This window comes from Sceloporus occidentalis, unplaced genomic scaffold (assembly GCF_023333645.1).
Source record: "Sceloporus occidentalis isolate IW3139 unplaced genomic scaffold, rSceOcc1.0.p SCAF_3, whole genome shotgun sequence".
NCBI classification, from domain to species: domain Eukaryota; kingdom Metazoa; phylum Chordata; class Lepidosauria; order Squamata; family Phrynosomatidae; genus Sceloporus; species Sceloporus occidentalis.
Genome location: NW_028316983.1, coordinates 179,698,672 through 179,724,645, shown reverse-complemented (window position 1 = coordinate 179,724,645; position 25,974 = coordinate 179,698,672). Strand labels below are relative to the sequence as shown.

Here is a 25,974-nt window from a genome sequence, read left to right as displayed (position 1 = left end):
TAGGATAAGTGACTGGAGTAACCTGATTCACTTTAAGATGATCAAAGAAGTCACCAGCACCCTAATTTTCCATGTATATTTCATTCTTCCATGTCCCTGCCCACACAGAATTCAGATATTGAGAGTAATCCACTTGCAAGTTTTCCTGTTACATTTAATAAATACTGAAGTCTGATAAACCTACCCTCTAGAATAAGCATGGAAATAATAGCTTCTACTGAAATGAATGGGGAAGCTTTGTACATCTAACAGAGTGCATGTAAGCATTCTGAACTTTAAATGTACTCTACAATAATATACAAGAACTTATGTATATATTTCACCTTGAAACATATCTTCTGAGGTTTTAGATATACCTGATAGGACTGTTGGCTTTATCTGGATCTCTGGCACTCACAGCTCCCACAAATGAATTGTTCATGTCATCTTCAGAAATCTCCATGAAAAATTCCTTTGACATGAAAATTGGTGGTTCATCAACATCCTGCACTCTGATCCTAAGAACAGTGGTGTCTTCAAATCTAGCTTCTCCTGTCAGGAAACGTTTATCTATGTGTCTGTTGATACCTTTCACTCTAATATCATATACACTTTGGTTCTCATAATCCACTGTCTGCACAAAAAAAATAAAAATAAAAAAATAAAAAGAGAAAGTGGAATATTTTTATTCAGGAAATTAATAATAGATCAATGATGAGTGTAAGATTAAAGTCAAGAAAGAATGGTACACTTTTTTGGGAATGTTTTGAAACTAATAAACTTCAGTGAGGTTCCCTCCCCCCACTTTCTACAAAAACATATTAATGATTCATCTTTGCCTCATATCACTTTACTTTTATTGTTAAGTTCACTGACTTGGTTTTCTGATTTCACAATGCAATAGCAACACATTGGACATAATTGTATTTCTGTTGATTTTAATATCACTTTATGCAGACAATTGTATTCAATGTTTATTCCAGGTCAGGTGTATTGCATTCCACATATAGGAGGTGAAGGGGCACATATTCCACCTGATGGCAGCATTTAATATCTTATGGATGACATTCCAGTTGGTCCCTATCCTTGGGAACAGAAATAGATGGAGACAAACAAGATTCTAGGTGCAAGTGGAGCAGCCACTGGTGCCATCTTGGGTTCCAAGATCTTATCAAGGCCAGGGTTTGTGCAAGCAATTACAGCTGTAATGCTCATGAAAGGAGATATCCAGGAATCTTGCTGCTGACACAAGAAGAGCAGCAATTGCTAGTAAAACCTTCTGTGTGGTGGTATGCAGGAGGAGCTTGCATACTGTAAAGATCATTGTTGGGGAGAATTGATACAGAATGTCTTTAGGTCCATTCATACTACACAGTATAGCACTATGGTTCAGCTTTAACTGCCATGGTAATATCCTGTGAAATCATGGGAGTCTGGAAAGCCATTAGAACACTTTGGCTAAGCATTCTATATATCATCCTTAAATTACAAATTCCAGGATTCTCTAGGACATTGCTGTGGCAGTTAGAGAGGAATCATAGGTTTTGTCTGCATTGCAGAAATAATGCAAATTTACAACACTTTAACTACCATGGTTAGATGCTATGGAATTCTGGGATCTGTAGTTTGTTTTGACACCAGAGCTCTCTCAAGGAAGGTTAAATATCTCACAAAACTACAAATCCCAGAATTCCATAGCATTGAGCCATGACAGTTAACATGCTGTCACACTGCAGATGCAGCCATTGTGCTATAGTTCTGCAGCGTGAAAGCCCCGCCCTCATTTTTACCTTGCTATAGGGGCTTGTTAAGGGGTGGAGAGCAAGTTTTATCATAGAACCATTCTGAAGTACACAATACACTTAGATTGCAAATGTTCACTTCCATGCAAGGAAGAAAGGGGCTGTATTTGGGGACATTGTGGGTGGAATAGTGGCATACTTCCTACCTGCAGTGATCCCCAAAACCATGAATAATCTTCTCTCACAATCTTGGTCATACTAGAGTATGATAAAATCCCAGCAGATGAAATGTTCAAAGCTATCTTTTACATTATATAGATAAGAAGAAAAAACAGTGCTATCACAAACATGTTTGGTCTTTCCTGTTTTAATTATTTCCGTGATGCTGCTTTGTTAGGTAGTACCTGACATCTCACCTTGTTTAATATGACAGTTCCTTCTTGAGTCTTATTGTTAGTAATGATGTAAACAATGTGAGGAGGTTCTCCTTCTATCATATAGTCCATGGCTGCATTGTCCCCTATGTCATTGTCATCTGCCATAATTTTGCCTAGTATGATGCCGATAGGCGCTGTCTCAGAGACATGCATGTCATAGCGCTCTAAAACAAATAGCCAAATGTCAGTACAACCTGCCAATGAAGTCCTAAAGTATAAACCAAAGGCAATTATAGCAAATTCAGTTTAGAATACATATGAACTAAGAAATACTCCTAGATTTAATTTCTTATTATGATTAGTCAGCTTGCAAAATACATGTGTCTTTGTGCATGTTATGAAACTTACTGAATAAATACAGTTTTAAAAAATTTCTCACTTCATTTTATGAGCTCATTTTTTCTTGGAAAGCTTCACAGGCCTAACATGGCTCTTTATTAAAATTAAAAGAACCTGTGGAGTATATAGTCCCTTATTTTTCATAAGGTTTTCTCTTCCTGTATCAACTGCCCAAATTTATGTGGTGATATATTTATTGGATCTTGCCAATAAAACACTAGGATAGGTTCATCTTAGGGTCACCATAAGTCAGAAATGAATTGAAGACACAACAACAACAACAACAACAACACACTATACTATCCCTTTTCAGTTCTGGCCTTTTTCTTAAGTCTTATCACACCACTTTGTTGCTTGTTTTTTTCCCCCTAAGCTAACATCATATTTTGTCCACTACCAGTGCCAGGCTTGGGATAGATTTGTGACAATATTTCTTAGTGCCTCTTCTTCTCACTGGTAATGTTTGATTTCTTTTCCTCTATGCATTTTATTAAGAAATTGATATTCTGCCCAGTCCATGCATCTGTCTAGCTCAGAGTGTCTGAGAAAAAACAACAACAAACTGAACCAACAGAATAAAAAAAAAAACTTCTTGTAAGCTGAAAATAATAAAAAGCATTTGGAATTTAAACAAATGAATTGGATAAAAGCAACAAATAAGGATTCATCATATAAAAATCTTCACCCAAACACATCCATGGCCTCTGTTTTTAGAGAGCTTCTATTCAGAGACTGCTTTATTCTAATTGTTCTACAAGCTTACCCAAGATATACTAAAGACTGTAATCAGGGAGTTCTCTTTCCTCTTAATTACTTATCTTGTATTTTCATGTGATGTTTTTTGTTTTAGTTCTCTTTATTTTCAACTTTAAAAAAAATATAATTGCATATCAAAAGAAAGAGAAAATAATCTCACTTCTGCTCAGATGTTACCCAGAATAAAGATACTTTAACAATGCAGCAGAAGGCAGGGAGAGATATAACAAAACCAAATTTCTCAGGCAAGAGATTGCAAAAATTGAGTGTAAGCACCAAGAAAGCCTCTTTTCATGTCCTGAGCTGTCACGTCTTGGACCAAGATGTGGCATGTTCAAACCTTTCTTACTGGCTCTTAGATATGATCAGGTGATCCTTTTGTTAAAATTGCCTAAGCCATTTTAGGCCTGTCAACATTACCAACACTATGAATTATTCCTAGAAATGACCAGGCAAACAGCAACTATTTATTTTGCAGATAGCCACTGCTATGCCCTCTACCAAATTATAAAATGATGTTTTCTGAGACTCTTAAAAGATAGGTCTATGTAGATCATGTTGCAGTAATTGATTGTGGATGTATTTTAAGACCTGTCAACATAGTCAGGTCAAACCTTTTCAGAAATGAAGCTTATCTTGGCAAAGTAATACCTAGAAACAGCTACTCTTTGGATATCCAGATGAAAACTGGGAATAGTCTCAGGTTAGGAATTTGATTTTTCAAGAGGATTGATGCTCCACTTAAAGCAGTTTTGAATAAACATGATTCCTGGCTTCAAAAACATGAACAGTATACAAAGGGATCTTACAGCACTTTTCAGACTATCTGAAATACAGAAGTTAGTAGCAAGAGCTTTTGTATACTTGAGCCTACTTTCTCAGATGCACACTGACTCTTTTTGACCTGGAACAATTTTGTCATTTCTAATTAACCTTGATATTTTTTAGCTTTAATTTACTGTCATTGCCTACTTCAGACAGAAATTCAGAGCACCAACAGCTTCCCTGGATCCAGATGAAGAGGAAAAACATATCCGTGTGCATCACTGACAACACATTTTCAAATCCTCCAAGCATTTCCACCAAAGCTTTTATTTAGACTAGGAGTGAGAAAGGTGTGGCCTTCCCTCATTCCTCACCAGCATAAAAAATGGGTGAGGAAAATCAACATCTGGAGAGCAACAGTTTGCCTAGTAATGATGCAGAGGTTACATCTATCTTTAGATGGTCATTTCCTCATGCTTTTATTTCACAGTAATGATCAAGCACTCAGCATATCCTACAGATGTGCACTGCTGGAGAGGATAGATGAACTTGGACTATCCATCTTTCAAGGAAATTTTGGATTCATTACTCCTGTTTTTGCTGAAGAAAGCTGGATAAGCTTTATGGGAACCCTCTGGAGCAGAACTTGAAAACCACATCCATAATTTATAGTTTCTCTGTTGTTAAGCAGCCAAATTCTTTTTCAGCTAAAGCTTACTAGGTTGCAGGAAGTTGTGTAGTTTCCCATCAGTTTATATTTCTCAGTTAATCAAATCCTAGGCAAATTTTGTTTTCTTCAGTAAAACCTAATTTTAAGCTAATATGTATATGAACAGAAATAAATAAAAATTTGGCTGCTAGCACCCAAAGTGAGAAAAATGTCATCCAAAAAAAATTGATCTGGCAGAGAGAGAGAGAGAGAGAGAGAGAGAGAGAGAGAGAGAGAGAGAGAGAGAGAGAATCAAACCAGTCTTGACATGACATAATGGTGCATATATTGATCACTGAGATACTGAGGGTAAGTATCAAGGAAAAGGGGGGCACTGGAAGCAGCATTAGATTGTATGGCCCATCACAAAACAGTACTATTGCCTCCTTTCATCCAGATAATGCAAAAGTGGTCCTGTTCCTATATTAACAACTATGGCTCTCAACAGACAGTGTGTGGGCAGAGTGAGGGCTTGGCGACCACACACCACACTCCCATGCTGGTGTCATGCCAGTATCATGCCGTGCACCCCACCACACGGTGGGCAGCATCACACTTTGTGTTTGGTGCAGCATGTAGACACGCTCCACCAAAGGGCCACAGTGGCTATGGAGCCCTTTCAACGGTGCAAAAAGAAGCTGCTTTTTGTGGCTTCTTTTTGTGCCACAGATTTGCTGTGTTGGGGTTGTGGCATGAGGTTGCTGCATTACCAACCCAGCTCTTCCTGGGGTGGCACAGAGCCACCTCTTAGGGGCAGTCTGTCCAGCTCCTATGATAGGTCACAACAGTAAGAAGCTGGATTGTATCTGAAAGCCAGGAGACATTCTACTCACTGTGTTGAAATCGGGGAGGATTGTCATTAACATCAGAAATGTTGATGGTTACAGTTGTTGTTGCAGAACGCCTACTTGTTTGACCAACTCTTGCTTGGACAACAACAAAATACTGATCTTGGGTTTCTCTGTCCACAGGGTATAGTGTTCTTATGATTCCTATAAAACATATAAAAACATGAGAAGAGCCCTGTTGAATTAGACCAAAGCCCTTTCTACCCCACCATTCCATTCCAATAGAGGCAAATCAAATGTCTATAGATAATTTAGAGCAGAAAATGAGCACAGCAGTACAGACATTTGACACTGGGAGATACCAACATAACTAGAAGCTTTATGCTTAATTCATTTTTCCAATCTCATCTAAAGCCATCCAACATGTGGTTATCAGTACAACTTCTGGTAGTAAATTCCTTAGTTCAACTAAGGCTGCATTCGTACTGCAAAAATGATCACGGTTGACACCAATTTAAATGCTATGACTCAGTACTATGGAATTCTGGTAATTGTAGTTTTGTGAGACACATAGCGTTTTCTATCAGAGAACTCTGGTGTTACAATAAACTACAAATCCCTGAATTCCATAGCTTTGAGCCAGGCCAATTAAAGTGGTGGCAAACTAGATTATTTCTGCAGTGTGGATGCAGCCTGTGTGTGAGGTATAGATGCACACACACACAAACTTTTCTCTTCCCTAAAACTCTTACCATTCTATTTCCCTGGCCCTTCTCTCTTCAGTTATCATATCATGAAAGATGTGCTACTACCTATGCATAATACATTACTATTATGGCATCTCTTATTTTTTCCTATGCCAAATGGCCCCAAACATTCTGATCTTTCCTTGCAGAAGAATTTATACAATACCTTGATCATATGATCACATTAGTTACCATTTTCACCTCCTTCTTCACCTGTTGCTGTTGTTGTGTGCCTTGAGTTATCCACTACAACTCCCAGATTCTTTCTCAGTGGCAGCATAGATTAGTCTATATATTATATATATTAATATAGAATTTTTATTGTTGTTGCTATGTTCATTGCTATATTTTTGTTTATACTGAACCACAGCAAGACTTGTGTGAAAAAGAAGGGGAAGCCGAGCAGCAAATGGATAGTGACCATCATGCTCTTTTGCTGTCTGTGATTTGAACACTGTTCTCCCAGTGAGTTGAGAAAGTCATTTATAAGTGTAAAGCCTTGCTTGTAAAGCCCTCAGAGTACTCTTCTACTATCTCAGGGTGAGGAATGTTCAGTCCCATTTAATTGCTTGAAGCCTCTCAAGACAACTACTGAGACCCCATTTAAAAAAAGTAAAATCAAGGATTGTTTGGACCAATGTATGTTCCTACATCCCCCAAAATATGACTGTTTGCATACTTTTTCCTCACCCTCCTGAGAAATGCACAAAAATAAAAATGGTAGGTACAGCCACTCTTTCTGAGTTCTCATTCTCAGATCCTTCCTGGAAACCCTGAGTGTTTATTTAGTTACTGTATTTATATCCCATCTTTCTCCCAAAATGGGATCCAAGAGGACTAAGTACTTTTGAGTTTATCAGCATATAATGAGCTTGTGCATTGGGTTTACTTTCTACCCTTTGTAACTTATTGAATATTTAGTGAGTTTAAAATAGTAATGGAAAATGGGCAAAGGAGATACCTAAAGCAATATGCTGTCCTTGGAAAGGATGATATGATGGTTCCAGTTCTGCCAATTGATTACCTTTGTTATGTGACTTTTAATGTAAATTCCTGTCTTGAACAAAATGTCACCAATGATCTACCTTGCAAACACTCTTGAACATTGATTTGATGGTGTGCTATGGCAAATATATTGGTTATTTATTTTTCAGTTTTTTCTTACCTGTGTGGTTATCAAGGTAATTATGTAGATACTAAACAATACCTGTTGTTGGCTCCACAGAGAAATAGGGCTGTTCTGGAGGGATGCTGTAGAACAGGCGGGTACCCATTGGGTCTGGATCTGTAGCTGTAACCTGAATCACTGAAGTACCTGAAAAAGGATTGGATGAGGGACATCATTGTTATGGATATAGAGATGGAAGAGATCTCTTATATTTGGGATGAGAATACTTTGATTTTTTTTTTAAAATGAATTTAGAAGAAAATGCATTTGACAGTTAATTCTTCCAATCTGATTATTTCATTATTAAAAGTCTGGATTTGAACCCCTATGTAAGCAACCAAGTTAATGCTGAATTGAGATTGTCACTACTTTTTCTGGAGATGCTATTCATTTAAAACAAATGCATGCCAGTGAGGGTTTGGAAGTAGCTGAATTTATTGATTTGGATGGCTGCAGATGATAGAGAATTTTGTGAGGTTTTGATCAGTTTACCAAATGTTAGACATTATTTTTATAACTAAGGTAAAAATGAATTTGACGATTAAAACAAGTTAGTGTAGGAGAAAAAAAAACGAACACATTTTCTTATCACAATATAAGAATACCTCAAGGCAGGGGAAAATGAAACTGACAAATTCCACACCTCTGTATGGAAATAATTTGCTGTCAGGAGAATATTCACTTGCTGGGTAAACATTCAATTATCTTTTCTTTTTGCAAGAGACAAAAGACTCATATGTCTTTCCTGGTTGGTAAATTTTACCAGATCAAAGTTACTAGAATCTGGAGATGTATATCCACTCCATTCCCTTCTGTTTAATGAAGCAAGATATATTCATTTTGTAATGCTTGTATTTTGGATTTAGTTCCTAGAGACATATGCCTGTATCACCAAAGAGCTGGTCAAAAGAGCTGGAGTCATATGCCACCATAGTGGCAAAGGCACTCTTTCCCCAGTGCAAAAAAGAACAGTGTTCTGCCATTCCTTTTTGCACTGGGAAAAGGCCAGGTTAGGGGTGTGATGTGCAGTTGCTGTGGCCTCAACTCGGCAAGCAAAGAGTTTCATCTCAAAGTTGGCAACTAGTAATCTGAGCGATTTTCTTCAAAAATCACACAGTTTCAAAAGCAATTCACAATTCAAGACATTTTCTGTGCAAAAGTTTAATTGCCACTTTTGTAAGTTTTTAATTTTACTGTGCTTTTAAACTGTAATAATAATAATAATAATAATAATAATAATAATAATAATAATAGTTTTACACAGAAAACATTTTCTGTATGGAAAATCATATTTCAATGCAGAGAGATTAAGTCCTGTGCAGAAAAAGCTAGTTTTCCATGCAAATCAACCTTATGCATATTTTACATAGAACAAATCCCCAATTACAGCTTCTTTTTTTCTGAAAAGAAAATGTTTTCTTCACAGGAGTAAACATTTCTGCATTGAAATATGATTTGCCATATTGCCATGCTGTTTCCTACTCAAAACAACCACATGCAAATTTTGTGCAGAATAAGTCCTGAACTGCCAAGATTCTCTTCAGTCCACAATTCTTCTCATAGGATTTCTCAACACTAGAAAAACAAGGTGTTTTGGTTTGTTTGGGGTTTTTGTAAAATCAGTTTTAAAAATATTCTTTCCATCCCTACTTTTACCTGGTGCTGAGCCCTCCAAAACAAAAAATATGAATCCTTGTCTTCCTCCTGAAAACTGGTGATTCAGAGCCAGAACCTGAGATCTGGTAACTCCTTTTCTTTTCTCCTTTCAACATCAAGAGATGACTTTTCTATTCTAGTAGCCAACTGATCGTTTTATATAATAGGTCTTCTATTCTAGTGTCTTGTTGTTTTTAATATATGCCTTTAAACTAATATTTTATATAGTTTTTAATTCTACAGAAATTTGAACTTTAATTTTTTTTGTATGCTTTTAACTCTATGTAGTTGTATCTCTTTTCATACTGTAAGCCATCTTGAATAGCAGTATTGGAGGAAAGGCAGGATATTAGTAAAATGTTTGATTGATTAATACTGCTGCATTGTATGTTACAACAAAGATCAAGCATAATGGTCAGAGTTGAGGTATTTCACTGTATGGTACTTGAGAGGCACTAAATGGACTCTGGGGGTAGTGTACAACACAGCAGGGGGAAAAACAGCTAAGAAATTGTCACTGTGGTATCTTTCAAGGACAGTTTTAAAAGAACCTGAATGGATTCCCTAAAAGCATCCAGAAGCTTCAGAGTCAAAATATTGCACTGGGGAAAAAAAACCTGCTAAGACTATTTACTATCAGAGTTGAACTGCTGCACTGAGGCAGCTAAATGGATATTGGGAGTCAAGGTGCTAATGGTGGAGAAACAGACAAGCAGGCAGAGGAGGAGAGCAACAGACAGGTAAATCAAAATAAACCAGTCTTTTTAGACAGACATAGACCAAATTCAGGTAGCTGACTGAATATATGTAGAGCCAAAACTGAAGGTGCAGGAGATAAAAGCCTCACCACAATGACCCTGAGTAGCCCCTTCCTCATGAAGCATGATGCTAATGGAGAAAAGACAGATTGGAATGCTGGCAATATCCAGTCAGAATGAGCCTGGCAACAGCCAATGGAAACTTAGCCAAGAAAAGGTGGAGGCTACTCCCAGAACCAAGTATAAATAGGAAGAGAGGAGTATGTGTGAGTTAGATAGGGACCGAGCTCTGAGTTAGAGTTAGGCGTAAATAGAAGGAGTCAGTTTTACCTGGGAATTTACTCAGTAGTGGGCTAATCAGTTGGTGATGAATGTCTATAGAACTGACAATAAAGGAGAACAAACTATGGCGGGATACAAACTGCCACTTTGCGGTGCTTCGCCGCCGGCGCCATTTGCTCCGCGCGGGAGCTGCAGCAGCCAAACCGCGTGGCTCCCGTGCAGAGCAAAAAAGAAGCTCCGTTTCGGAGCTTCTTCTTGTGGTGCACTGATGACGTCGCGAAGCGCCGCTGGCACATTCACGACGTCATAGGCGCTGCGACATGTCTGGACGCTATGCGTCCAGTACGTAAAGATGGCGGCGCCCATGTGGAAGGGGCGCCGCCATCTTGTACATATTGTATACGTACTAGGGTTAGGGGGGTGCGGAAGCACCGCCCCTTCCTAACCCTAGTACGTATACAATACGTACTATATGGCGGTGTATATCCCGCCTATATTTAATTGGACTTAGGACCCGTTCCCACTATGATTTAAAGCGATTTGCTGATCGAATTATAAGTGCCTTGTTCACACTTGAAACAGTTTCAGAACCGACTGTGCTCAGATTGAACCATTTGGTTTGAACTGCTGTGATGTAAGGCAAGTGCAGAAAAATCACGTTTTTTGAAGATGGATTAAAAAGCATTTCTTTGGGAAAGAATTGATTAGCAAGCATATTCAGCAAGTGGGAACAACGGATCTGAATCACATCGCACTGTAGGGGAGAAACTAATGGCAGAGGGCTAGCAGAGGGTATAATCCATCTCATCCCTAGTTTTTGGGAAATGCGTCATTTCCCCCCTCTTCTTTCCCAGGACCCATCCTACATTCCAATCTTCTGTCCAGGAGGAATTCCAACGAGTCCTCGATTCTGAGCATGACTAGGAAGTATGCTGTGTTTTTAGCTTTTAGATCTGTGTGTGTGTGTGTTTATGTGTGTGTGATGTCCCCCATTTTTGCTGGGTCCTTCATTTGGAGGTGCCATGTCCTTTGCAGTGAGGCCATCCATCCACCCTGGCCTTGGGCTCTTGAGTCACTTGGAGGTCACCACCACCCTCGACCCAGGCTTATCAAACCCCAAGAAGGTCTGGCCAGCAAAGGACCCAGGGTTCAAATCCCCACTTACCTAGGGAAACCCCCTCTGTGAGCTCTAGGTTCTCTCTCTCTCTCTCTCTCTCTCTCTGTGTGTGTGTGTGTGCCATTGCAATACGGAGATTTACATCTGAGTAGAGAGCCAGCAAAGGACCCAGGGTTCAAATCCCTACTTACCTAGGGAAACCCCCTCTGTGAGCTCTAGGTTTCTCTCTCTCTCTGGGTGTGTGTGTGTGCCATTGCAATACGGGGATTTACATCTGAGTAGAGAGCCAGCAAAGGACCCAGGGTTCAAATCCCCGCTTACCTAGGGAAACCCCCTCTGTGAGCTCTAGGTTTCTCTGTCTGTCTGTCTGTCTGTCTGTCTGTCTCTCTCTCTCTCTCTCTCTCTCTCTCTCTCTCTCTCTCTGTGTGTGCCATTGCAATACAGGGATTTACATCTGAGTAGAGAGCCAGCAAAGGACCCAGGGTTCAAATCCCTGCTTACCTAGGGAAACCCCCTCTGTGAGCTCTAGGTTTCTCTGTCTGTCTGTCTGTCTGTCTGTCTGTGTGTGTGTGTGCGCGCACCATTGCAATACGGGGATTTACATCTGAGTAGAGAGCCAGCAAAGGACCCAGGGTTCAAATCCCTGCTTACCTAGGGAAACTCCCTCTCTGTGCTCTGGGTTCCTTTATAATATGTGCCATTGCAAGAGGAGGATTTACATCTGAGTAGATAGCCATTCTGGTGTAGTGCCTTGAGCTCTGGAGACCAGGGTTTGAATCCCCACTGAGCCATGGGAACCCACTGGGTGACCTTGGGCAAGTCCTACTCTCTGAGTCTCAAGAAACTGGCCAAGAAAACTCCACAATAGAGTTGCCTAAGGGCCATTCTCTTTTTCCAAGACCCATTCATTCCAACCTTCTGTCCAGGAGGAATACCAAAACATCCTCCATTCTGATTATAACTAGGAAGCATATCTTTATATGAGTGTTCTTAGCTTGTATGTGTGTGATGTCCCCCATTTTTGCTGGCAGGTCCTCCATTTGATTTGAAGGTTTGCCTGGTAAAAGAAACCCACTCTTCTCTTTCTCTCTCCCCCCATCCCTCCCTCCCTTCCTTGGTGTCCTTGCCATTGGGCTCCCAGTGACTTCATGTCAGCCTTAAATGTGAGTGCAAGGGCTCGAGCACTAAAAGCACTCATATATAAATATCAATTCATGCTTCTTAGTTCTGCTCCAAATGGAGGATCCTTTATAATTCCTCCTGGACAGAAGGTGCAAACCCTGGGAAAAGAGGATGATCTCTAGTCACCAGTCTTTCTGTTTAAACGATGGTTGTAAGAGTGGGGGGAACACTGACAAGAGTGTGGAGAGGATGGAGCCCCAAACTTTTGAACTTAGGTCCAGCCCCATAACCAGGGTGACCTAATGTCCTCACTGCCAAGGGTATAAGGCTCCCCCTTCTCTGTATATACCTTGCTCTTCTTCTTGTTCAGTGAAAGTGGAGGAAGATCAGGACCCCTGTCGCCACTGGACCTCCTCCTGCTGCCTGCCAAGGAGGAGGAAAGGAGCAGCATTGCCCCTCGGAGGCACCCATGAGCACCGCAGAGACCTTCTCCTCCCTACCAATGACTCAATTTGATTGACAGCAGCACAAATTGAGTTGGAATGACAATTGTGTTAAAAAGACACAAAATCATGGAATAATGAAATAATACGCTTCCATAATGGGAACTATGCATCAGCCTGAATAGATTCAGAGACTTGGTGTCAATGCAACTTGCAAAGCAATTTAAATGCAAGTGGGAATGGCCCCTTAGTTGCAGCTAAGAATATTAGAAGATGGCAAGCATTTTTACTTAGATGCTCTATTAATGAGTTGTGCAGTTCTTTATTTTATTAATTGTTCTTTTTGTCTTAATTGTTTATTTAGCTCATTTGGTTAACTTATTGTATGTTGCTTGATGTTTTCTAAACATAAATAACCCAATTACTTGTTTAATCAATAATGGTAAACAATTAGCCTGAAGACTCTTGATTAGTCCTGAGTAGAGCAGTCTTAGAACTGTTAAATGGTGAGTCAACATACAAGCAAATCCCTTTGAGTCAGTTGGTCTGCTCTAGCTGGAAGTAACAACAGGATTCAGGCTAACTTGTCTACACAGAGTCTGAGAACTCATTCCCACAGTCAGATTTTAAATATGAGTTTGGCAATAGAATAATAAAAAATAATGATAAAAGAGGAATTCCCCCAAAATCTGTGAGAAACTACAGGTAGTGTTCAAATATCTAAAATTCCTGGTAAAATCTATCCACCTTTACTTCCTGGCAAACCTTGCCATAAATCCAGCATCATGTTAGTAGTGCAGTGCCAGTGTGTTCAAACTTTCTTTGCCTCCCATCTTCTAGAGCTCATCACATCTGAACACTATTTCCAAAGGTAGTTGTTATCCTTCAGAGCATGTTGGGGGTGGGTTCAAGAGGCTACAATGGGGGAAGGAAGATTGCCCTTTCCTGATTCTGCTGCCTGATTCTGGATTCTGGCTTTCTATTTAAAAAATGAAATAAACAAATAAAAAAGGCACGTTTATTGCATATTTCAGATGTTTTTGTCCCCCAATCCCACTGCTGAAGGAGATATAACTACTCATACAACATATGCCAGTGTTTATGGAAAATAAATTGGTGAATTCTAACAATGTTACAATTTAGTAGATTTCAGGATTGTTAGAATCCACCTATTTATTTCCTCTAAAAAAAGCTGATTTGTCTCTCATTCCCCCCCCCCCCCCCAATATCTACTCAGTTTCTTCACTCTTGTTGGTTATCCCGTTACGTACACTGTGAGCTGCTCTCTTAATTTTCCACTGACTATAATATAGATTTAATGAGTCAGTGTGGGGGTAGTCGTTTGAATGTTAGACAACAACTCTGGAGATTATGGTTCAAATCTCTTATTGGCCATGGAAGCTCACTGAGTTACCTTGAGCAAGTCACATTCTCTCAGCCTCAGTGGAAGGCAAAGGCAAACCGATACTGAACAAATCTTGCCATGTTATCGCACAATAGGTTTGTCTTGGGGTCCCCATAAGTCAGAAACAACTTAAAGACACATAAGCCCGAGGGCAGGGATCCGTCTAACTAAAAAGATTGCATGTACAGCGCTGTGTAAATTTACAGCGCTTCATAAATAAAGGTTATTAATAATAATAATAATAACAACAACAAGAACAATAAGGGACTCCATATAAAAACCAACGCAAGAGTACTGTATCAATCACTAATTTAATGCCTGTGGTGCAGTTTAAAAGAGAGAAACTCAGAACAAGCAATGCGTCCAAGACACACAATGAGATTCTGATGGGTTTTTGTATCCTTGAGGTTTGTAATGAGCATTTGCTGCTGCAGAACAGATATTACAATCCATCCACAGAAACAATTTCATCTATACTTGGGAGCTGGCCATGTCCTAGATCTAAATCTGAACACCATCCCTGAGGGCCTTCAGAAAGATTATACCATGAAGAAAATCTTCAGTAAGTTCTTTTTAAAAATAATGTAATGTCTAACTCATTTCTTACTTAACTTCTAAATAAAATATAAATCAACTTTTCTCTTGAGGGAAACAAGACCTACAGCCACTTTCCATAATATTCTGTCATAGAATCACATTATCACATCTTATCCCCAGACGTTATGCTATTGGATGTTTCACTGATAAATTCACTGATAAATTAGTCAGCAGCACCCTGTGGACTTTTAGTCTATGGTCTATCATATTATCTGTAAATATGTTGATAGAGAAGATGACTGTTTTCAAGGCATCAAAAAAAATCTCTTTCTACTATGTTTCATGTTGCATCCTATATCTCATATATAATCATTTACATGATTGAAATAGCAGCAAGCATTCTTAAATATATCTGGATGGGGTTACAAGTTGGGTGAGGCAGAGAATCTTTATTAACGTAGATAATCCTAAAGATGGTACCTGCTCTTTAAAGTTGTTTCTCTTAATAAATTGTTTAATTCCAATGAAATACAGAAAAATATTATATTGGATATACAATCTCTTCATTGATGTGCTCTTTGCATATGCTTGCACTCACCTGAGGAAATATAGGAAGACTATTTCTGTGTCATGTTTACTGACTATTTGTTGATTTATTTTGTTTTATTTTATTTGAGAATTTATTAACAAAATTATGTTCCCTGCCAAGTGCTGCACCCTAGTTGGGAAATGCTGTTTGCAGAGAGGGCAAGAAAGGAGGGAGATACAAATTGGTTCTGTGTGTTGACATACTGCATATTGAAGAGGAACCAAGACTATTTAAGCCTGGTCTTCTTCTTGTTCAGGCCCCTATCTCTGCAGCAGTTCCCCTCCTGCCCCCACCACCAGTTTTGTGCAAGATTATCTGATTGTGCTAGGAGACTGCCTAGGAATCTTTAACTCATTTGTGCTTTGCATATTTGTTTGCTTTTTGTCTACTCTGCACTGGCTAATCAGTGGTTTGATTAAGTTGTATTGGGTGCTATTGTGTTTGTAAATAGCTTAATTGGTCATGATTTGGCAGGAATGTGAAGTTGGCAGAGATTAACGACATGCTGGGGTGCTCCTGGAGACTCATTTTCAGAAAATGGCCAGAGCAAATACATGCACCCCAGGCTTCTTTGAAAATCATCCTCCAAATGGGAGCATTTCCATCTGACAGGCTTTGAACCTTAAGCTTAGGTAGGTTGCCGCCAGACATCAGTTCCCTTCTGTTGATCATTCTGATAGTATACAACAAATTGTTGCCCTAGTTTAGCCAAGCCATTGTGTCTGCTCTATATTTCCTGCTGCAGAAAATGTCAGGAAAAAAAAAATTAAAGATGCAAAAATCCTTCTCATAGGTGGGTTACAGACTGCCCGTTTGGGGCGGCCTGCACCCGCCCCTTACTCCGCTGTATCGGGGCTTCAGTTGCCAGACCGGCAGCCTCCGAGGCCCGTGTCCACCGCTTTGCAGGCCGCGGGGAAGCGGCAAAAGGCCCCTTCCCCGTGGCCTGGCCCCAAGGACGCCCAGCGACGGTGGGGAGGAGGAGAAAGGGGCCGCTTGGCCATTTAAATTTTGCTTATAAATTTATAGCACCAGGCAGGGGCTTTTTGTACTGCTTTTGTGATGCTATTAAGGGACTGCTTTAGCCCCATCACAGGCTCAGGATTATCAGAGTTATCAGAGATGACATTTATGTTTGGCTGAGCTTTCTCCAGCATTTTAACAGTGGCCCGATCTAGACGGGCCTATAGTGCATCCTCGTCATGTGCTAGGGGTTGGGTGAGGGCACACTGCCCATATGTGTCTAGCCCCTAGCATGTGATGAGGGTGTCAAAATGGTGGTGCCCTGTACACACGAATGCCTCCATTTTGACGCAATGGACACTTAGCGTCTGCACGTCACGCCCCCTTGTGACTCGCAAGTGCGCCATTGGCATACTGCGGCATCACAAGGGTGCCACAGAAAAAAGTCATTTTTGTGGGTTCTTTTTGCCATGCAAGGAAGCCACGTGGTTTGTCCTCTGCGGCTTCCTCGCACGGCAAAACAAGGCACCAGCAGACCGCCCTTTTTGTGTGGTCTGTACCCCACCAGTGTCTCCTTTTGGAGAGCGGAGAGAAAGTTTCATAATGCTTTTCAGGTGTCATCTGATGCTGCTGGAGTCTTTGGGTTTGGAGCTTATTTTGAAGGGCAAAATCTCAGGGTGTTGTTCACTATCTAGATGATTTACCCACCTTTGGCCTCAAGACTGGGTATCTGCTGGGATTACTACTTACCTTATAATAATAATAATAATAATAAATAAATAGTTTATTTATAGCCCGCCTTTCCTTGAGATCAAGGCGGGTTAAAGCATCATGACAACAACAACGATAAATATAAACAGTGTAAGAACACACTTTAAAAACAGAATTAAAAACACAGAATTAAAACCATACAAAAACTAGCCAAAGTGCAGGTGCAAAAAGGAGGGGGGGAAGAAGCGTTACAACATCTGGGGGAAAGCTTGTTCGAAGAGAAAGGTTTTGAGTCTCTTCCTAAATTGGTCGAGGGAGGGGGTAGAGCAGAGCTCTTTGGGAAGCGAGTTCCATAACTGCGGGGCTGAGGTTGAAAACACCCTCTGTGCAGTCGCAGAGTGTTTCGAAAGAGGAACCCTCAGAAGTTGCTTCCCGGCTGACCTGAGTGTGCGGGGCGGATTATAAGGGGAGAGGCCCAAGTACCCTGGGCCCAAGCCATTTAGGGCTTTATAGGTTATAACCAACACCTTGTATTGCGCCCAGAAGCGAATAGGCAGCCAATGTAGATCTTGCAGAACAGGTGTTATATGGCTGGACCTGGAGCATCCAGTGACCAGTCTGGCTGACTTGTTCTGCACTAATTGAAGCTTCCAGGTTTGGTACAAGGGTTGCCCCATGTAGAGCGCGTTACAGAAATCCAATCGAGAGGTTACCAGAGCATGTACCACTGTTTCAAGGTCCCCCAGGCGCAGGTAGGGTCGCAGCTGGCGTATCAACCAAAGCTGATAACAGGTACTCCTGACTGTCACATCCACCTGAGATGTAAGGTGGAGCGACGAGTCCAGGAGCACCCCCAGACTGCAAACAGAGTCCTTCAGGGGAAGCATGACCCCATTTAGGACAGGTGGACAAATTTCCAAACCTGGACCCGGGGATCCTATCACAAGTACTTCCGTTTTCTCTGGATTCAGTCTGAGTCTGTTTTCCCTCATCCAGCCCATTACTGACTCCAGGCAGGCGTCTAGAGGAGAGATGCCATTCCTGGTCACTGCAGCAGTCGGAGACACAGAGAAACATATTTGGGTGTCATCAGCATACTGATAACACCATGCCCCGTGTCTCCGGATGATCTCTCTCAGCGGTTTCATGTAAATGTTAAATAGCATTGGGGACAGTATGGCTCCTTGAGGGACACCAGATGTAAGGGCCCTCTTATCAGAGCACACGTCCCCCAGCTGCACCATCTGGAATCGACCCGAGAGGTAGGAACGGAACCACTGGAGCGCAGTGCCCTCAATTCCCAACTCCCTCAGGCGTTCCAGAAGGATACCATGGTCAATGGTATCGAAAGCCGCTGAGATGTCTAAGAGCACTAACAGGGACACGCTACCCCTGTCCATGCCCAGACGGAGATCATCGACCAAGGCGACCATGGCAGTCTCAACTCCATAGCCCGCCCAGAAGCCAGTTTGAAATGGGTCTAGAAAATCAGTATCATCCAAGACCGATTGAAGCTGAATGGCAATCGCCCTCTCAGTCACCTTCCCCAGAAAAGGCAGCAGTGAGATAGGCTGATAATTGTTATGAATCAGGGGGTCTAGGGAGGGCTTTTTTATCAGCGGTTTTACAATGGCCAATTTTAAGCTGGATGGAAAACACCCTTCCCTAAAGGATGAATTAATTTTGCGGCGTAACATAGTGGTTACAGCCGCGCCCCCCTGAGGTGCTAGCCAAGAGGGACAGGGGTTGAGAGAGCAGGTTGTCTTCCTAACACTTCTAAGGATCTTGTCCACTTCCTCAGTACTCACAGAATCAAACTGATCCAGTATAATAGAGTCCACAGAAGCTCTGGAGTCCTCTATTCTGGATTCTGTAAAAATACTGGTGTCGAGATCAGCCCTTATCCGAGAGGTTTTATCCACGAAGAAGTTGTTAAATTCGTCATAGCAGGCTTTGGATGGTTCCAGAATAGAGTTCAGGGAGGAGGGTAGCTGAGTAAGCTCCCTCACTACCCTGAACAGCTCTGCTGGACGCGACTTCGCAGACGCAATACGCACAGAAAAGAACGAATTCTTTGCTGCGCTTATCGCCACTCCATAGTCCTCCAAAAGAGAGTCTAGGAGTGCCTTGTCGGCTAAGTCCTGGTGTCTTTGCTATTTGCGCTCTAGTCATCGCAGAACCCACTTCCTTGTCCGGAGATCTTCCGTGTACCAGGGCTGTTTTTTGGAAGCAGGCCTGAGAGGACGCTTGGGAGCGATACTGTGTATAGCCCTGGAGAGATCAGTATCCCAGGTGTTTGTCAAGGCATCAACAGAATCGCCGTCAGTTCCAACCATATACCCCTGTAGGGCTTCTTGGAACCTTTTGGGTTCCATCAGCCTTCGAGGGTGGACCATTCTAATAGGTCCGCCACCCCCGGGGGGGAGCTGGGTAGATGCCTTGAGTTTAGCCTCCACCAGGAAATGGTCCGTCCATGACAGGGCGGAGATGTTGGTTACTTCCGCCCACGGAATCTCCATGTCCGTGCATGGAGTTTTTAGAGTTTTCCCCATACTTGTTGCTGTATGAATTTGGGCGAATTAGCGAATTCATCAGTCCATTTTCGGTGTGATAATCTTGCTATGATATAGATAATTAATTCCTTAACATCTAAGTCTCCTGTTACCTGGCCTGGTGGGGGACAGGGGCTAAGCAGACATTTGCCCCATATGTATGGTGGTTTCTGAGGGGAGATATATATAGATTTTAGGTGAACATCTATATCACTCCTTTGCAGTGAAAGTTAGGCCTCTGAAACTATCCATGTAGGCTGTGTGGCTAAACGGATAGGGAAAGAGACCTTCCTTGGGGCTGACCTGAGATATACACCCTCACTAAAGTCCTGTGAGTTGAGTGAAGAATCTCAGGTTGTTGTTCCTGATGTGAGCTGGCCGGAGAGCAAACCAACTATGGGTTATCCACAGAGCTCAGATGTTTTGCACAGGAGAGGCTGAGGAGGTGGTCTTGGGAATAGACTACCTGCCACAGCTGTTCCTGCACTAGGTTGTTCCCCCAATGTTGCAGATCTCTTGGAAATTACATAAATAGTTAAAAGTTAAATAGAGTGGCCCATTTTCAACTGGTCTGGACTCATTATTTACAAGTAGGTCAGCAAATCTAAGCTTGTATATATAAAGAACCAATGCAAAATTTATGAGCTAAATATGTTAGTTTGAGTTAGAGTGGAGCCATAGAAATGATTGGTATTTGATGTTGGTGAATCAACTCTAGGAAGGTGTAATATAATTCACTCACTCATTCATTCTTTCATTGACATTCCACATTCCTCCCAAGAATGGGACAGTAGATTTAGCTCTAAGCTAGCATGTTTAAAAACTACTTCAACTGAGAAGTATTAGTTTGTAGGATGAACTTGGGCTAATCCCTATATCTCAGAATAAATTATATTCCAGGATAATTTTGATGACAAAATATGGGGGTGTGGGACAGCCATGAATATAATATGGAAGCCTTTATAAATTGGAATAAATATTTTCTAAATAAAGATCTTTTGGGTTTCGCTAGAAAATGAAAAGCATTAAAAATATCGACAAATACTATGGAAGCTACTGGAAGATCATGTGAAGAAAGTTTTAAATTATATTTCAACAGGCTTGAATATAAGCTTGTATAACTACTGCATCCCAATCTTACACATTTCTAGAGATGTATTAGATTTGCAGACATTTACGCTATATGGATTGTGCTTCATGCAAGTTACTGAATTCTAGAGGGAAATCTATAGCCTTGTATTTGAAAAAGATGCTATTTATTGTTACACTTTGAGTTATGTAGCACCTGCACTGGATATCTGAATAAAATTTAAATTCTATTTGAGAGGGGGCACTAAGAAAGTACAGTAAATCTTAAACTAATATATATTCATGATAATACATTTATTGATGCTTGAAACTCACTTGTGGTTAAATATTCTACAGTAGAACCTAAAGATGTTCTGTGCAAATAGGAAAATACCCAGATGCATATAGATATTAGGAGAGAAGCCATTTTTGGTATGTGTATCTTTAACTATGAAACTTGAATTATGATTTGTGTATTTTGAACTATGGGGCTTCTGAAATTTTGTTAGAGTGACCAAAAGGCTAGCAGAAACCAAACATGGGTGTGGAAAGCGGTCATAGAATTAGATGGACTCAAGGACCATCTAGTACAATTCCCTGCCAACCACTACTGCTAAAGCACCCTGATGTGGTGGCATGCAGGATTCTAAATGGGATTCTTGGCATGCACTCCACAAAGAATATGTGACAGTATATCTACTGAAGATCATAAAGATCCACTATACATCAGGATAGAGATTATTTGCTAGAGCAGAGGTGAACACCATAGAAGGGATAAAAAAATTCTCATGCAGGTCCTTCCACAAGCCACAATCCTCCAACAGCAAAGCCAACTACTTCCATTTCCCACTGTAGTCACTCTTAACATGATAACCAGTGACATTATATCACATTCTGTTGGACAAAATAATAAAATTGAGATAATTGGGGGGTAGTAGACGTTTCTGAAATAATGATGCTGCTTCTGTGTGTTTTGGGAGATTTTCTATAGGTTTTTCAAGGGGGGGGGGGCTCCCCAGATTCATGCTGATTTTTTTTTAAGTTGTGGTTGGGGACTTTTGGAAGGACTGGTGAACACTTCAGAGTCCAGAAAAGTCCAGGGGCCACAGTCTACCCACTCAAGACGAAAGCAACAAAAACTGAAGTAGATCCAAAATGCTGCAGCTAGGATTTTGGCTGGGGCAGGCTATAGAGAGCATCTAACCCTCTTGGTGAAATAACTCCACTGGCTGCCAATCAATTTCTGGAGAGAATTCAAAGTATGGGCTATGTTTTTTAAAGCTGTATATGGCTTGGGTCCAGACTGAAACACAGTATCTTCCCATATGAGCCTGCCAATGCTCTAAGACCTTCAGGGGAAGGCTTTTTCTCAGTCCTACCATACAGACACATTTGTAAGGACATGGAAGAAAACCTTCTTAATGTCTTCTCCCATGTTGTGGAAGACTCCATCCCTGCTGTCTTTGCATGTCCAAGTAAATACTTTTTTAAAAAAATTGAAGGAAGCAATGAGGTTTTAATAAATTGTGGCAGCTGGAGCTTTTAGTGGAAATGTAGTGTTTTTATTTTATTCTGTTTTAAGTGTCTTTGTAAGGTTGTTTTTAGCTTGGTTATAAAGTGTTTTTAAAAAGAAATTTGGGCCTGTTACAGACTGCCAAAATAAAGCTGCTTTGGGTCTCTTTGGCAGTATGCTGTTTAAATGATGCGTGGGTCCTACGAGTCCAGAGGTCACACCAAAGCCACACTCCATTCCTAAGCACTGGAGTGCAGCTTTGGTGCAGCTTCCGGATTCTTAGGGTGCATGCATCATTTAAACAGCTTACCTCCAAAGAGACCCGAAGCAGCTTTATTTTGGCAGTCTGTAACAGGCTTTAGTTTAGTTGTGTTTTAATTTTTGTATTAAAAGTTTTAAAAAATGTGCTTTATGCTTACTTGAATCCCCTGCTGGGATAAAGGTGAGATATTAATTAATTAATTAATGACCCAATATACAACAGCATCCTCTGTCCCTGTGGTACTGGGCAGTTTAGAGAAGCAGATGTTCCAGGAAGGAAGAATGTGGAAAGCAGTGAAAGCAGAGGTATTGCCTTGCTGGCTACTGAGGGACACTCATTTTAAAAGGCACACTCTAATAGTGATGACTTATTTCATAAGCACAGAGGCAGCAATAGTAGAAAAGCAAAAACTATAGCATGCAATACCTTTGGCGCACATTTCAGGAACAGTGGCTTCATAAGGCCCATCCAAAAACTGTGGCCCATTGTCATTCAGAGAACTATCTTGCTTGTTTAAGTCAGATTCCATCTGGAAGAATAATGAATAACAAGATGATTTCCAGGTAGAATTAAAACAAATCAGCATTACAGTATTCCTTGTCAAACTGGCTGTTTTGAATGATCATCAATTTATTTTAGACACTGATTTATATTACAAATAAAAATAAACAAAAATATCATGAATAAAAATGTAAAACACTGTAATGTGTTGTTTCAGTTGCAAAGGAAGGATGCCTTCCTTGTCTCCAGAAATATTTGACAGCATTTTCTATTCGTAGTAGAAATTAAGGGTCAAAGAATTCGAGAAATAATCCATAATTCTTGCCAGAAGACTGGCATGACCATCATTTATATCTGGTGGCTATCAGGATCTAGTTTAGAAATACTTGTCATTCTCTTCTGAATTGTTCACAATTCCAAAAATGGGAACTGCAACAACCAGTAATAAGATGTTGTTGTTAACTGCTTTTGCATCAATCTCGACCCATGGTGACCCTATGGATGAAACATCTCCAGGCCCTTCTGTCCTCTACTGCTCTGCCCAGCTCCTATAAACTCATATTTGAGGTATCTTTAATTTAAGTCCATCCATCTAGCATGCGACCTTCCTCTCTTTCTACTTCACTCCACCTTTCTTAACATTGGCCTGGTACAGACAGGCCTCGTGGCACATCTTGATAACATGCTAGGATTGCCTTGGGGCATCGCTTATAGACGCCCCGCAACCCTAGTAAGTCTTCTGTATGTCAAAATGGCGGCGCCCTTTTGACGTGATGGACGCCTAGCATCCACATGCCGCAGCACCATAATGACATCACGATTGCGCCATTGGTGCACTGCAGCATCATTAAGGCACCGCAAAAAGAACCTGATTTTTGCGGGTTCTTTTTCCTCTGCAAGGAAGCCACCAAGTTTGTCTGCTGCGGCTTGCTCGAGGAACAAAACAGAGCACCAGCAGACCACCCTTTTTGGGTGGTCTGTACGAGGCCAATATTGTCTTTTCCAATGATTCATGCTTCTCATGGTGTGTCCAAAGTTTGACAGTCTAAGTCTTGTCATCATGGCTTTCAGGGATATTTCTGGCTTGATCTGCTCTAGGACCCATTTGTTTATCATTTTGGCTGTGCATGGAATCCTCAGTACTCTTCTCTAGCACCACGTCTCAAATGAGTTTATTTTCCTTAATAACCTATAGACGCCAAATCCCATCTGATCTTGGAAGCTAAGCTGGCTCAGCCCTGAAGGTACTTGGCTGGGAGACTGCCTACAAATACAGAAGAAGAAACTGACAAAACCACCTCTGAATATTCCTGGGAATGAGGTCCCACTGTGGGTCTCCCTTGTCCTCTTTGAAGGACTGCCAGCCAACCTTCCCTCTTGGGACTCCATTCTACTCTACTCTCCCTCTCCATGACCCTTCTTCTGCATCTCCTTCTCATATCCACCTGCCCATCACCACTTATTGTCTCCCCCCCCCACCACCTCTCTCCTTTCCAACTCTTCAGGGTCCTCCTGTCCACCTTTCTCCATCTGAAGTTCCTCCATCCTTTTTGCCTCTTCCTTCCCCACTCTCTCTTCTTCTTCCCTGGTCGTCAAGTCTTCTCTTCCCCTGTTGTCTTCCTCCCATCCTGCCAGATCATCCCAAGACTCATGGTCCTCTCAGTTACACTGACCCATTCCAATCACAAATGGACTAACAGGGCATTGGAAAGTCAATGTTCTGGATATTTTATTGCTTTATTGCTTCAGTACTTTACATAAGATGAGCAGTTGAACAACAGAGGTGCAATTGAGTCTGTCTTCAGCATGGGTTTAGCTTAGACACTTGGTGCCTTTAGGGGCCATCTTAGATCATAACAAATAAAGACAGACTGTTACATACATATTGTCAATGATGGTGGTGTTCTTGCAAATGACTGAATTCAAATTTGCCAACTCTAAAATACAAGATGACATACAGGGGAGGGAAAAGGTACATTACTACAGTTTATGACGAGGATACAGTGGAGACAAGCTTGCATCAGTTTTGCAGTTCAGCTCCTTACATCTTGCCATACAACCAAAATGTTGAACAAGTGTTCTGTGTAGCTCAGGAGACATGTGCGTGAGCGCGCATGCACACACACACACACAAAACACAAAATAGTGTGATACTAGTCCTCAGTGCCAGCTCCCTGAAGAGACTTCAAATATTCATGCAGTTGTATTGATCCATATCTGTCAGTTTGGAAACATTGCCTTTTTTTTGGTCTACAGCTCCCATATCTGGATGAGGAATTATGGCAGCTGTAGTCCAAAACTTGTCACCCAATTCACATACTCAATTGTACCCTTGTTGTTTAAATGCTCAGAACATTTAATTTCTAATGGAAGTTCACACCCTGTTAGTTCATTTGCAAATGAACCATCTGAAAATTCACACACCCGGTCAAGCAGGTGGGAAATTTATTGGCTTATAAATGGAAATTTGAAAAGGAGAAAAAAACAAAAAATTATGTTTACTTAACTATGATGAATAATGATCACATAACTATTTTCAACAATAGCTGGAATTCTGTTGCTTAGTCTCAACTAGAATAGACCCATTAAATCAATTCCTGAATGAGGACTTAATACATATGTAAATCTCATAGATTTAAAGAGTTTATTCTATTGTGACTAACAATAAGATTTAGGCCTATATCTGGAGAGTTACAAGATCCCCATCCCTTTTATAAAACTATGAAAACTAGTAATCATGATGGCTCTATGGAAACTCCATCTTCCAAGGCACAACATCCTTGAACACCAATTGCAAGGAAAGAACAAGAGAAGATAATTTGACCTTCCATGGATTGCTCAGTGTCTAAGCATAATTCCTGGCTCTCACTACAAGTGTATAATGAGGATGTCTCCAAAATACACCCCACAGTCCTATCCTGAATAAAACAATGGCATGGTTCATAAAAGTAAAAAAAAGGTTTTAATTATAAATTTATAGGTTTTCTCCCCCTCCCCCCTTCTGTTGTTATTTTACAACAATTAACTATAGAATTAGCCAACAGGCAAGGGTATATAGGAAGTGAAGAG

The 25,974-nt window shown here is 40.8% G+C and overlaps 1 protein-coding gene across 1 annotated transcript in view; it reads right to left on the bottom strand.

Annotated features, from left to right (window-relative positions):
* The window catches only part of LOC149317171 (cadherin-19-like), a 78,510-nt gene that overhangs the window by 34,391 nt on the left and 18,145 nt on the right, over positions 1 to 25,974 (bottom strand). Inside the window, exons 3-7 of the mRNA XM_089518836.1 lie at positions 22,831 to 22,933; positions 7,469 to 7,576; positions 5,561 to 5,719; positions 2,138 to 2,322; positions 357 to 613 (exon numbers count right to left, since the gene is read on the bottom strand). Of these exons, the coding sequence (XP_089374962.1) occupies positions 357 to 613; positions 2,138 to 2,322; positions 5,561 to 5,719; positions 7,469 to 7,576; positions 22,831 to 22,933 (812 nt within the window). The remainder of the gene's footprint in view (positions 1 to 356; positions 614 to 2,137; positions 2,323 to 5,560; positions 5,720 to 7,468; positions 7,577 to 22,830; positions 22,934 to 25,974) is intronic.